This window comes from Orycteropus afer, unplaced genomic scaffold (assembly GCF_000298275.1).
Source record: "Orycteropus afer afer isolate SDZICR_OR568_19922 unplaced genomic scaffold, OryAfe1.0 scaffold00058, whole genome shotgun sequence".
NCBI lineage: Eukaryota > Metazoa > Chordata > Mammalia > Tubulidentata > Orycteropodidae > Orycteropus > Orycteropus afer.
The window spans coordinates 11,012,725-11,025,328 of NW_006921645.1; the positions used below are offsets into that span (position 1 = coordinate 11,012,725).

The 12,604-nt window shown below is 37.2% G+C and overlaps 1 protein-coding gene across 1 annotated transcript in view; it reads right to left on the minus strand.

The window, feature by feature from the left end:
* The window catches only part of ITSN2 (intersectin 2), a 158,468-nt gene that overhangs the window by 74,245 nt on the left and 71,619 nt on the right, over positions 1-12,604 (minus strand). Inside the window, exons 17-20 of the mRNA XM_007939272.2 lie at positions 12,169-12,311; positions 11,167-11,258; positions 1,030-1,205; positions 583-727 (exon numbers count right to left, since the gene is read on the minus strand). Of these exons, the coding sequence (XP_007937463.2) occupies positions 583-727; positions 1,030-1,205; positions 11,167-11,258; positions 12,169-12,311 (556 nt within the window). The remainder of the gene's footprint in view (positions 1-582; positions 728-1,029; positions 1,206-11,166; positions 11,259-12,168; positions 12,312-12,604) is intronic.

Below are 12,604 nucleotides of genomic sequence, written 5' to 3' on the forward strand. Positions count from 1 at the left end.
TGTCTCTTTAAATATCCAAAATAGTCAAGCCACTTTTTAAACCTACAAAATGGCGGCACCCTCCAGATCGGCAAAAGTCCACAGCTCAGCCCACCTTTCTCTTCACCTTCTCCGTTTGTTCCCCAGCCACCATCCATAGTCCTCCGTGCAGTCCCTGGCTAGCAGGGTGATTTTTAGGTTAATTCTTAGGTCCTACCACCACTCGGGAATTTCCAAGCCGTCTGTCACTGCCAGACCGCAGCTCCGTGTGTCTCCTTTTTTGGTATTTTCACACAAATTCTGCTAGTTGGGGTTTAGTCTACTTTTGTATCCTTCCCTTCAAGGCTCAGGGGTCCAAGATTATCTTCTGTGTCCATGTTAATTGGTTTCCCTTTTCTTTGTTGAAGAGGGTCTGTGCAGTCCTTCTGCCTAGTCCGCCATCTTGCCGAAACTCCCACATGTGAATGTTAAGAACAGAAACTAAATGCTACAAACTCTGGTTCAATGAATGAATGATGCCTTTGTACAACATTTTCATTGTATTTTATGTGCAGTAGAAGCAAATTCAAAGAATAAAGTACACAAAAATTAAAAACAACATACCTGTCCATGAATAGGTGAAACAGATCCAGGGGACACGGTACGGGTAAAAGCTGATTTTTTTTGCCAAGATGTATTAACAGTTAGGTTTGAAAAAGACACATTTTGATAATCAGTCACTGATGCTGATTGATTTGAAGAAAGTGGTCTGTAAATATAACACTTTGATATAAGTATATTTAATCATTTAGAACTTAATGATATATTACCAATTTTTCAAGTTGTATGTAATATATACAGTATTAAAACACAGTCTGTAGAAAAAAGTCCATGAGCAAACTATCGGCCTATGTTTTTATTTACTAAATTTCAATATTCAATTTGGAGTAATAGGTACTCTTGAACATCCCAGACAGATTATAACTATGCAGTGGGCTGACAAATATGTATTAGGTATTTTGCAATTGCAGAACCGTATAAACTCCACTGTTAGCAAAAAAAAAAACTTACTCAGAAGAAGTTGAGGTAGCAGGTAAAGATACTGTAGGAGGAAGCAAGGCCTTCTTAGGAGACAAGGCTTTTTCACTTGATGACATTTTTTCTACATAGTTGCATGGAAACCATCCAAAATTTCCTTGAAAACTACCATAGAGCCAACCAGGCTCTCCTACTGTTTTTTCATCAACCTATGGAAACAAAAAGAATGGTTAACAGTACTTAGAGATGTAGACCATGGTATAGTATTCTCATTTTCAGAATTAAGCTCATCTAAATAAATCAGTGAAGCATTTTCTACAAATAAGATACTATTATCTAAATAAAAAGGAGCCCTGGTGGCACAGTGGTAAAGTACTTCAGTGTTAACCAAAAGGTCAGCACTTTGAACCCACCAGCCACTCTGCAGGAGAAAGACAAAGCAGTCTGTCTGCTTCCATAAAGATTTACAGGCTTGGAAACTCCATGGGGCAGTTTGGCCCTGAAGAGTCGCTATGAGTTGGAATTGACTTGATGGCAGTGGGTCTGATTTCTAATTAATCAAAAATTGCTTTTAAAAATTTAAGATTTTATCCAAGTTAATATGTGCAAATAGTTTACAGCAACAAATAGTAATATAAATGACTTAGGATAGAAAATAGCTTTCTCTTTCCCCATGACTCCTTGTGCTCTGATTTCCACTCTTAATGGTAATTTGCCATTCTCAATAATTTCTTTGGTATTTTCTTCTATATTTCCAAATTACATACTGCATTTTGATTTTAGACATTATTGTCTTTCAGTTAGGGAAAATGACGATTTAACTATATTTAACTGCAACCTCTTATTCTTCTAATATTATTAAATCATATTTTTGTTTAAATCATATTCAATGTTTACATTACTTTAACTATATAAATATTTCACATCTGAGTCATATAGTGTTGTGCTCCTTACATTTCCTTTCTGTAAACAGGAGCTCTGGTGGCGTGGTGCCTAAGGCATTTGACTGCTAACCAGAAGGCTGGTGGTTCAAACCCATCAGCCACTCCTCGGAAGGAAGGTTAGGCAATCTACTTCCATAGTGATACTGCCTCAAAAACCCAGGAGGGGTCGCTCTGAGTCGAAATTGACTCCACGGCAGTAAGGATGTTTGGTTTTGGTTTCTGTAAACGTTTTATTTCCCTCTAGTGAATAATCACTGTTTTTGTTTAGTTTTCTCTTCCTACCACAGAGTCTTCTTGCACAATCTGACAGAACTATAAAATCTCTTTGAATTCTATTTTCCACCTGGTGAAAACCATCGGGTAATTTATCAGTTCCATTTTTCCCCTAGACATTTCCTTCCTAAAGTCTGACAACCTCCATCTTCACTGTACCTCTTCCTCTACATCTTGTTCTTTAGTCCCTTAAGCACTGATGACACTTCAAGTTTCAACATTGGCTTTCTTGCCTCACACTACACTTCCAAACAGGCCCAACACTCCTACCATTTGATAAGTTCTCTATGCATTAATAAATCCAAAAAGTTACATTCTCAGAACTGACTTCTTTCCAAGGGGACATGCCTATACTTTTATCTACTTGCAAGATATTTTTAACTGGATATACCACAGGACCTTCCAACTTAAGTCTAATATTGAACTTGTTTTCTCTTTTACTCTTTCTCCTAAACTACCTATATGTGTTTTTCTCACCACCAAAGACTTACTCATTCTAAATAAAAACAATCCTCTGTATATTACATCTCTTTCATTCCCACATCCAAACTCTGTTGATATTGCCTCTAAAAGCTATTCTGAATTTTTTTTCCTTCTTTTCAACTCCAACACTGGTAACCTTAAACCAAAAACCAAGCTCACTGCCGTTGAGTCGAACCCAACTTATATCAACCCCTCCTTGGGTTTCTGAGATAGTATCCTACTTGAGACATTTTACATTTCACTACTGTTGTTGTGTTGTCATTAGGTGCCGTCAAGTCGGCTCCAACTCATAGCGACCCTATGTACAACAAAACAAAACACTGCCTGGTCCTGTGCCAGCCTCACAATACTTGCTATACCTGAACCTATCACTGTAGCCACTGTGTCAATCCATCTTGCTGAAGGCCATCCCCTTTTTCATTGACCCTACACTTTATCAAGCATGATATCCTTTTCCAGGGAATGGTCCCTTCTGACAACATGACCAAAGTAGGTGAGGCAAAGTCTGACCATTTCTCACTTCCAAGGAGCATTCTGGCTGCACTTCCTCCAGGACAGATTTTTAGCAGCCTATGGTACTTTCCCTTGCCAACACCACAACTCAAAAGCATCAACTCTTCTTCAGTCTTTCTTGTTCATTGTCCATCCCTCACATGCATATGAGGTGATTGAAAATACCATGGATTGGGTCGGGTGTACCTCAGTCTTCAAAGAGACATCTTTGCTCTTCAGCACTTTAAACAGGACTTTTGTAGCAGATTTACCCAGTGCAATATGTCATCTGATGTCTTGACTGCTGCTTCCATTGGTGTTGATTGTGGAACCAAATAATATGAAATCTTTGACAGCTTCCATCTTTTCTCCATTTATCATGATGCTGCTTATTGGCCCAGTTGTAAGGATTTTTTGTTTTATGTTGAGATGTAATCCATACTGCAGACAATAGTCTTTAATCTTCATCAGTAAGTACTTCAAGTCATCTTCACTTTCAGCAAGCTAAGTTGTGTCATCTGCATATTGCAGGTTGTTAATGACTCTTCCTCCAATCCTGATGCCATGTTCTTCTTCATATAGTCCAGCTTCTCTGATTATTCACTCAGGGTGCAGACTGAATAAGTATGGTGAAAGGATACAACCCTGACGCACTCCCTTTCTGATTTTAAACCACGCAGTATCCCTTTGTTCTGTTCCAATGACAGACTCCTGGTCTATATACTACAGGTTCTTCATGAGCACAGTTAAGTGTTCTGGAATTCCCATTCTTCTCAATGTTATCCATAACTTGTTATGATCCACACAATAGAATGTTTTTGCGTAGCTAATAAAACACAAGTAAACATCTTTCTGGTATTCTTTGCTTTCAGCCAAGATCCATCTGACATCAGCAACGATATCCTTCATTCCACGTCCTCTTCTGAATCCAGCTTGCATTTCTGGAAGTTCTCTGTCAATATATTGCCGCAACCAATCATACTAAAAAAATATTTTGAAAAATATTTTGAATTATCTTCAGCAAGATTTTACTTGCATGTGATATTAATGATATTGTTTGATAATTTTCACATTTTGTGGGATCACCTTTCTGTGGAATGGGTACACATATGGATCTCTTCCAGTCAGTTAGCCAGGCAGCTGTCTTCCAAATCTCTTGGCATAAGCAGGTGAGTGCCTCCAGTGCAGCATCTGTTTGTTGAAACATCTCAATGGGTATTCCGTCAATTCCTGGACCCTTGTTTTTCACCAATTCCTTCAGTGCAGCTTCAATCTCTTCCCTCAATACCACTGATTCTTGATCATACGCCACCTCCTGAAATGGATGAAGATCAACCAGTTCTTTTTGGTACAGTGACTCTGTGTATTCCTTCCATCTTCGAAGCTTCCTGCATCATTCAATATTTTGCCCATAGAATCTTTTAATATTGCAACTTGAGGCCCTCAAAAAGGGGTCACATTTGTTGAAAAGATTATTCTTTCTCCCATTGAACTGTCTTGGCCCCATTATAAAAAAATCAATTGACAATAAATATGAAGGCATGTTTAATTTTTAAAGACATGGCAAAATTATTTTCCAAAATGTTTTCTTTCCATGTTGTATTCCCACAGCAGTGTTCCCCGGGCATTTCAGTTGTTCCATAATCTTCCAGCACTTGGCAGAGTCAGTTTTTTGAATTTTAGACGTCCTAACAAGTAATTTTTACTTCCTTAATAATTAATGATGTTCAGCATCTTCTTATGTGCTTATTTGCTATTTTCTCTGGTGAAGTGTGTGTTTAAATATTTTGCACATTTTAAAAATTGGGTTCTTTCTAACTGGTGAGTTGTGAGAGTTTTCTATATTTTCTAGATAAAGGTTATCAGAAGATTCACAAATATCTCTTCATAGTCTGTAACAGAGTTCTTTGAAGAGTGTTGTTGTTGTTGTTATTTGCCATTGAGTCAGCCCTGACTCAGAGCAACCCCTCCTTGGGTTTCCGAGGCAGTATCACTATGGAAGTAGATTGCCCAACCTTCCTTCCGAGGAGTGGCTGGTGGGTTTGAACCGCCAGCCTTCTGGTTAGCAGTCCAGTGCCTTAGGCACTATGCTACCAGAACTCTCTCTTTGAAGAATAGTAGTTCTTAATTCTGATGGGGTCAATTTATTAATTTGTTTCTTTTATGCATCATGATCTTGTTGTTATATATAAGAAATCCTAGAGTAACCCAAAGTCATAAAGACTTTCTCTTTTATTTTCTTTTAGATGTTTTATAATTTTTTTGGTTTTACATTTGATCTATTTTGCGTTAATTTTTTTAATATGATGCAGAGAGTAAGTAGAAATTCCTTTTTTCTCCACAGTTTCATTTGCATTTTTGTCCCCGCCCCCCCAAAAAATAACCTTCTCTATTTTGTTCCATTAATCTATTTGCCTATCGTGATGCTAAGACCAGACTTCTTGATTGCCATAAGTGTTCCAACTTAATTCTTCTTTTTCAAAGTTATTTTGGCTTTGAGTAAGTGTTAATTTCTGCAAAAAAGCCTGCTGGGATTTTTTTTTTTTTTAATTGTGATTTGGGTAAGTATTTACAGAGCAAAATCAGTTTTCTATTCAACAATCCATACACATTCTGCTTTGTGACATTTACTGCAATCCTCACATTGTAGTAGCATTCTTCCCCCTTCCTTCCTGTGTTCACTCCTTCCCCTTCATCCTTCTTTCTGTCCCTTCTCGACTTCCTAGCTCTATCCCTAAGCAAATGCTGGCCTCCTGATATTATATGCTTGACTGTTCTAACGAGTGCACACTCTCTTGATATTACTGTTTACTTTACAGGCCTATACACTGGCTGACAGTTTGAGTCACAGGGGTTAGGTTCAGTTCCTAGCTTGAAGGGTGTCTAAGGGCCATAGTGTCAGGGTTCTACTACTCTGTCATCAGACTAGTAAGCCTTTTTTTTTTTTTAATGATTTTGAGCTTTCTTCTACATTTCTCCCCACTCTGAGACCTCTTATTGTAATCCCTTTCAGAGTAGTCAGCCTGCTGGGATTTTGACTGGACATGCCTTGAATCTATAAAATAGTTTGGGAAGAATTGATATCAATAATGAATCTTCCATGAACAGGGTATACACCTCCATTTCTTTAGGTCTTCCTCCATTTTTCTTAACAATACTCTGTAATTTTTAAGGTACAAGTATTGCATATCCTTTGTCACTTTAATCTCTAAGAATTTAATATTTCTGATGCTATTGTAAATGCCATTTTTGTTCTAATTTTTGAATGTCTGCTGTCTGTATACAGAAATTTAATTGATTTTTGTACAATAATCTTGTATCCTGAAACCCTGCTAAACTATTAGTTCTAGTAGCTTCTTTTGCAGATTTATGGAATATTCTACATGGGCAATTATGTCTTCTGCAAATAAAGTCTTACTTCTCCATTTGCAATTTTGATGCCTTAAAAGTGTATGGCAAGTCACTCTAGACCAAGTAAGATTTTTATCCTAGCAGATCCTCTCTTTCTAGTTTAAAGCTCTTCAAAACTCAAACTTCTTAGTGTAGAATTCAAGGCCTCTGAAATTGACTCCTTTGTCAGGTTACAACTTACCTTTCTACCTTCATCTCATACCACATGTGCCATAATCTTGGCAAATGATTATGTGACATTCTTTAAATGCACCTAGTACCCACACATGCCTCAATATTTTTGTTTAAGCTTTTCTTTCTACCTGGAATATTATGGGGGAAAGAACACAGACTTGAGAGGTAAAATAATCACATTTCAGTGTTAGTCATGTTACCTGCTTCTCTGGTAAGGTAAGGATTATTATTTGAAGTCTCAGTTTGCTTATCCATTTATAGTTGTTGTTAGGTGCCAATTCTGACTCATAGCAACTCTATGTGCAACAGAACAAACACTACCTGATCTTGCATCCTCCTCACCATTGTTATTATGTTTGAGCCCACTGTTGCAACTATTGTGTCAATCCATCTCATTGAGGGTCTGCCTCTTTTTCTCTGACCCTCTAAGTTCACCAAGCATGATGTCCTTCTTGAGGGACTGGTCCCTCCCTGATAACATGATCAAAGTATGAGAGACAAAGTCTCACCAGCTCGCCTCTAAGGAGAATTCTAGTTGTAACTCTTCCAAGATAGATTTGTTCTTTCTTTTGGCAGTCCATGGTATATTCAATATTCTTCACCAACACCATAATTCAAAGGCATCAAGTCTTCGTCAGTCTTCCTTATTCATTGTCTAGCTTTCACACACATATGAGGTTATTGAAAATACCATGGTTTGGGTCAGAAACACCTTATTCTCCAAACTGACATCTTTGCTCTTTAACACTTTAATGAGGTCTTTTGCAGCAGTCTGACCAGTGCAATACAACATCTGATTTCTTGCCTACTGCTTCCATAGGTATTGATTGTGGACCATGTAAAATGAAATCCTTGACTACTTTAATATTTTCTGTTTATCATGATGTTGCTTACTGGTCTGGTTGTGAGAATTTTTGTTTTATTTTGAGGTGGAATTCATACTGAAGTCTGTACTCTGATCTTCATCTGTAAGTGCTCAAGTCCTCTTCACTTTCAGCAAACAAGGTGCGTCTGCATATTGCAGGTTGTTTATGACCCTTCCTCCAATCATGGTGCCATGATTTTTTTCATACAGGCCAGCTTCTCAGATTATTTGTTCAGCATATAGACTGAATAAGTATAGTAAAAGGACACCCTGATACATACCACCTTTCCTGATTTCAAACCCTGCAGTTGCTCCTTGTTCTATTTGAATGATTCCTTCTTGGTCTATGTACAGATTCTATATGAGCACAATTAAGTGTTCTGAGGAATTCTAGAATTTGTTAGGATCTGAACAGTCAAATGCCTTTGCCTTGTCTATAAAACACAGGTAAACATCTTTTTGGTATTCTCTGCTTTCAGCCAAGATCCATCTAACATCAGGAATGATATCCCTTGTTCCATATTTTCTTCTGAATCTGGCTTGAATTTCTGGCAGATTCCTAGTGATATAATGCTGGAACCATACTTGAATTACCTTTAGCAAAATTTTACTTCCATGTGATACTAATGATACTGTTCAATATTTTCTGCATTCTGTGGATCAGCTTTCTTTAGAATGGGCACATATATGGATCTCTTTCAGTAGCTTGGCCAGTAGCTATCTTCCAAATCTTGACTTAGACGAGTGAACACTTTCAGTACTACATTCATTGTTGAAATATCTCAATTGGTATTCTGTCAATTCCTGGAGCCTTTTGTCAATGTCTTCAATGTAGCTTGGACTTCTTATCACTGGTTCTTGATCACATTACACTTCCTGAAATGGCTGAACATGGACCAATTCTTTTTGGTATGATGACTCTGTGTATTCCTTCCATCTTCTTTTGATGTTTCCTGTGTCATTTAATATTTTGCCCATAGAATCCTTCAATATTGCAACTTGAGGCCAGAATTTTTTCTTCAGTTCTTTCAGCTTAAAGAATGCAAAGTTTGTTCTTCCTTTTTGTTTTTCTAATTCCAGCTATTACATGTTTCATTTATAATACTTTTTCTTCTTGAGCTGCCCTTTGAAATCTTCTGTTCAGCTTTTTTATGTCATCATTTCTTGCTTTTGCTTTAGCTATTATATCTTCACTCCTTACCTCACTAAAATCTGACTTCTTCCTCCACCACTTAGCTCATTCTATTCTCAAGGTCATCAATAACCTTGTTGTTGCTAATCTAGTATATTTTAGTCCTTGTCTTATTTCATAAGTGTACCATTCTTCAAGTTCCTTAACACCAAATGCTCCTAGTTTTTCCCCTACTTCTGTTCTTCTTCCAAGTCTCCCCTTCCTTTAATAATCTCTTCAATGCTCATGTTTCTTAGGTACTGCATTCTAATTTTTTTTCTCACACACTTTACTACTCCCTGCACTTTCAATTTTTACTACTCTTAAATCTTCAACTACCATCACAACACACTGATGACATTAAAATTGGCACCCTCGGCCCAGATCTCTGCCTAAAATCTCTGTAGATATCTAACTGCTACCTAGACATCTCAAACTCATCTAAAATTGAACTCACTGTCATTCTCACTTAAACTTCTTTCTTCTCATTACTTTCTCTCAGTGATGGCACTATCTTCAACCAATTTGTCCAAATCAGGAATCTACTAGTACCACACGACTCAGTCTTTCTATCATTATTAATTCAGCAAAAGAACATGAGCACCTAAGAGCCCCTAGCGGCTGCCAGTGCCACTCTCTGGTCATGGAAGAGGCTGTTCCAGAGCTGGTGACAGTTCACATCTTTGTTTTCGATTAGTTGTTTCTCACTAGATTATAAAGTTCTTTAGAGGTAGAGATTGCATGTTTCTCACCACTCTCTCTAGCTTAATACAATTGATGCTCAACAAATATCTGTTGAAAGAATGAATGAAATCACAATTAAAAAAAAAATGAATGAATGAAAGATGTCTCAAAATATAACTAGGCTTTTGCCTCATACACACTCCGAGATAGGCTGTATCTCTACCTTCTCAGTCTGGACCAAACCAAACCAGATGCCTTGGAGTTGATTTAGACTCATGGTGGCCCCATGAGTTTCTGTTGGCTTATCTTTGGGAAGGACATCAACAGTTCTTTCTTCCAAGTGCCTCTGGGTAGACTTGAGACTGTAACCTTTGAGTTAGCAGCCAAGTACATTAACCATTTGTACCACACATCCTCAGACACTAGCTTATTATCATCAAGAATCAAAGGAAGAAAAATACAGACAATAAGACCATGGACTAAGGCTAGCTATAAAAGAAGACTTCTTCTCAGCTCAAAAGCAGTTTTGATAAACCCTATCCCAAGCAAAGCTTATCCCACGTATCTTTAAACATTTGCCGCTGCTGTTGTTGTTATGTGCTGCTGAGTCATTTCCAACTCATAGTGACCCCTTCTTGGGTTTCCGAGGCAGTATCACTATGAAAGTAGATTGCCCAATCTTCCTTCTGAGGAGTGGCTGGTGGGTTTGAACTGCCAAACTTCTGATTAGCAGTCAAGTGCCTTAGGCACTATGCCACCAGAGCTCCCAAACATTTGCTATTAACTGATAAAATAAAGGAAAACCAAATCAAATTGGTGACAGTGTTGGGGCGGGGGGAGAAGACAACAGGTAATAGTTAAGTCCTCTGGGTAATATTACCTTAATTTACCAAAAAGAAAACTGAAGTGAAGCCTAAATCCAAGTTTGTGTGTTTCTACAGTCTATACTGTTTCCAATACATTTTATTGGCTCTATTACCAATATTCCCTGAAGCTTCCCTAATTTATCTATTGTACATAGTTTGTGATTGAACAATAAAGACCCTTTCTTCTAAGGAACAAGTAGTTTATACCCACAGAAGGCTGCAGAATCTAACTCCTTAAACCCATTAACAATTCCCAGATATAACCAGCCCAAAGAAACTTTATTAATAATTTGTTAAAATAACAAATCATTATCACATTTTATGATGTATCAGCCTTATGAGGGTTAGAAAGAGCACTGAATTTGGAAATCAAAGTATCCCACTCACTATCATGATGCTGAAAGTTATAATTTGTATAAGTTGAGCTTATTTATCTTTAATATGGTACTCATAATAACTGTCCTATATAGTTATGAAGGAGCTCTGGTGGCGTAATGCCTAAGGCAGTTGAGTGCTAACCAGAAGGTCGGCTGTTCAAACCCACCAGCCACTCTGCAAAAGAAAGACTGGGCAATTTACTTTCGTACAGATATACCACCTCAGAAACTAAGGGGGTCTCTATGAGTCAGAATCAATGGCAGTGAGTTTGGTTTTTTGGTTTTATACAGTTATGTGGTATGTTGTAAATGAAGTAATATTTAAGAATGTTTTATACTACATAAAATTGCTAGTCAGTATTATTATTAGGAAAGTAATATACTTCATTCCCATTAGTCATAAGAAAAAAGACTGAACTTCATTTCCCACCTGTATAATATCTCCAGAGTTAAAACTCATCTCATCGTGGCTCCTTGCTTCAAAAGGGTATAATGCTCTATAATTCACCAGAGCACTAGATGCTCCACCTAAAGAGAAAATCATTGTCATTACTTGCTGCTTTCATGTATATACATCTTTGCTATGACTCCATAATAAAGGGTTATTAAAATCTAAAAGAAAAAATGAGCATTCAACAGTATAATGAAAATTTATTTGGCTTGCTAGGATGTAAATGTCTTGAATAGATAGTCAAATAATTAGTATAAAGGCAGACAAGGATGAAGATACTCATCTTAAGTAAAGTAGAAGGGAGTAAAACAAAGACTTGCTATGTAAGAAAAACCATGCACATGGATCTAAAGGATGGTTTAGAAGAGGCACATCTCTGAGCTGAACAAAGTAGAAGGAGACTAGGAAGCAGGACACTTGATCTGTGGTGATCAGAAGATAGCAGGGAGGAAAAGCACAAAAGAGAGGAAGTCATAAATTAAAAGATTAGCAAGTAAACAGTGTTGACTGAGGTTTATCAAAAACAAACTATACCTTCTGAGAAAACATCAATGTGCAAGAACTTAAAATTTTTTTTGTTTTGTTAAAATAAAAAGTTTAGTTACACTGTTTGAAATTATTTATTATCACTTCAATTATGAAAACCATGTCATGGTCTTTTCACAGGTAGTAAAAGAGACTATTGTCTTTTCTCCATGTTGTTGTAAGATTTCCACCCTCTGTTTTAAAGCCTACATACTTGTCATCCATGTTTAATTTAGAAAAAGCTTTTTTCTGACTCTAAGATTAGCATCTTTCTTTTTCACTTTCTTGGTAACAACTCGGAAACCCAAAGAAGGGACGCTATGAGTCAGGACCAACTCGACTGCATATAACAGTAACAACATAATTCTTTTTGGCCCCTCTACAGAATCTTTATTTTTCCTTGTTGCTTTTGTTGCTCTGTCTTGGAAAACCCAAATCTATTATTTTTATGCTTACCCTTACATTGTTTCTCCTCAGCTTTCTGTTGTTCTTCTTGAGTTTTCTCTTGTATTTTTTGTTCCTGGAGTCGCTTTTGTTTTTCTTCTTCTTCTTTTCTAAGATTTTCTCTCCATAAGTTTTCTTTTCCTTGCTTTGTTTTCCTACATGAAAGAATAAGAATTCCCATGATATCCTAAAAACAAAGTTTTACAGAAAGTAAAAATATAATACAAGATCTGATTCCTGACATGCTGGAGAGCTAAAAACGAAGTGATACTACAATAGTGCAGAGACACAGTGGGGATCAAGGATGAAGGGGAAAACGAATCAATTACGAGAGGGGTCTGGGACAAATCAATGATGACAGTGTACCATGGTGGAAGTGTGCCCAACAACTTCCTCCATCCTCAGATTCCCTCATGCCAACCAACCTCCTAAACCCAGAAGAACGGGG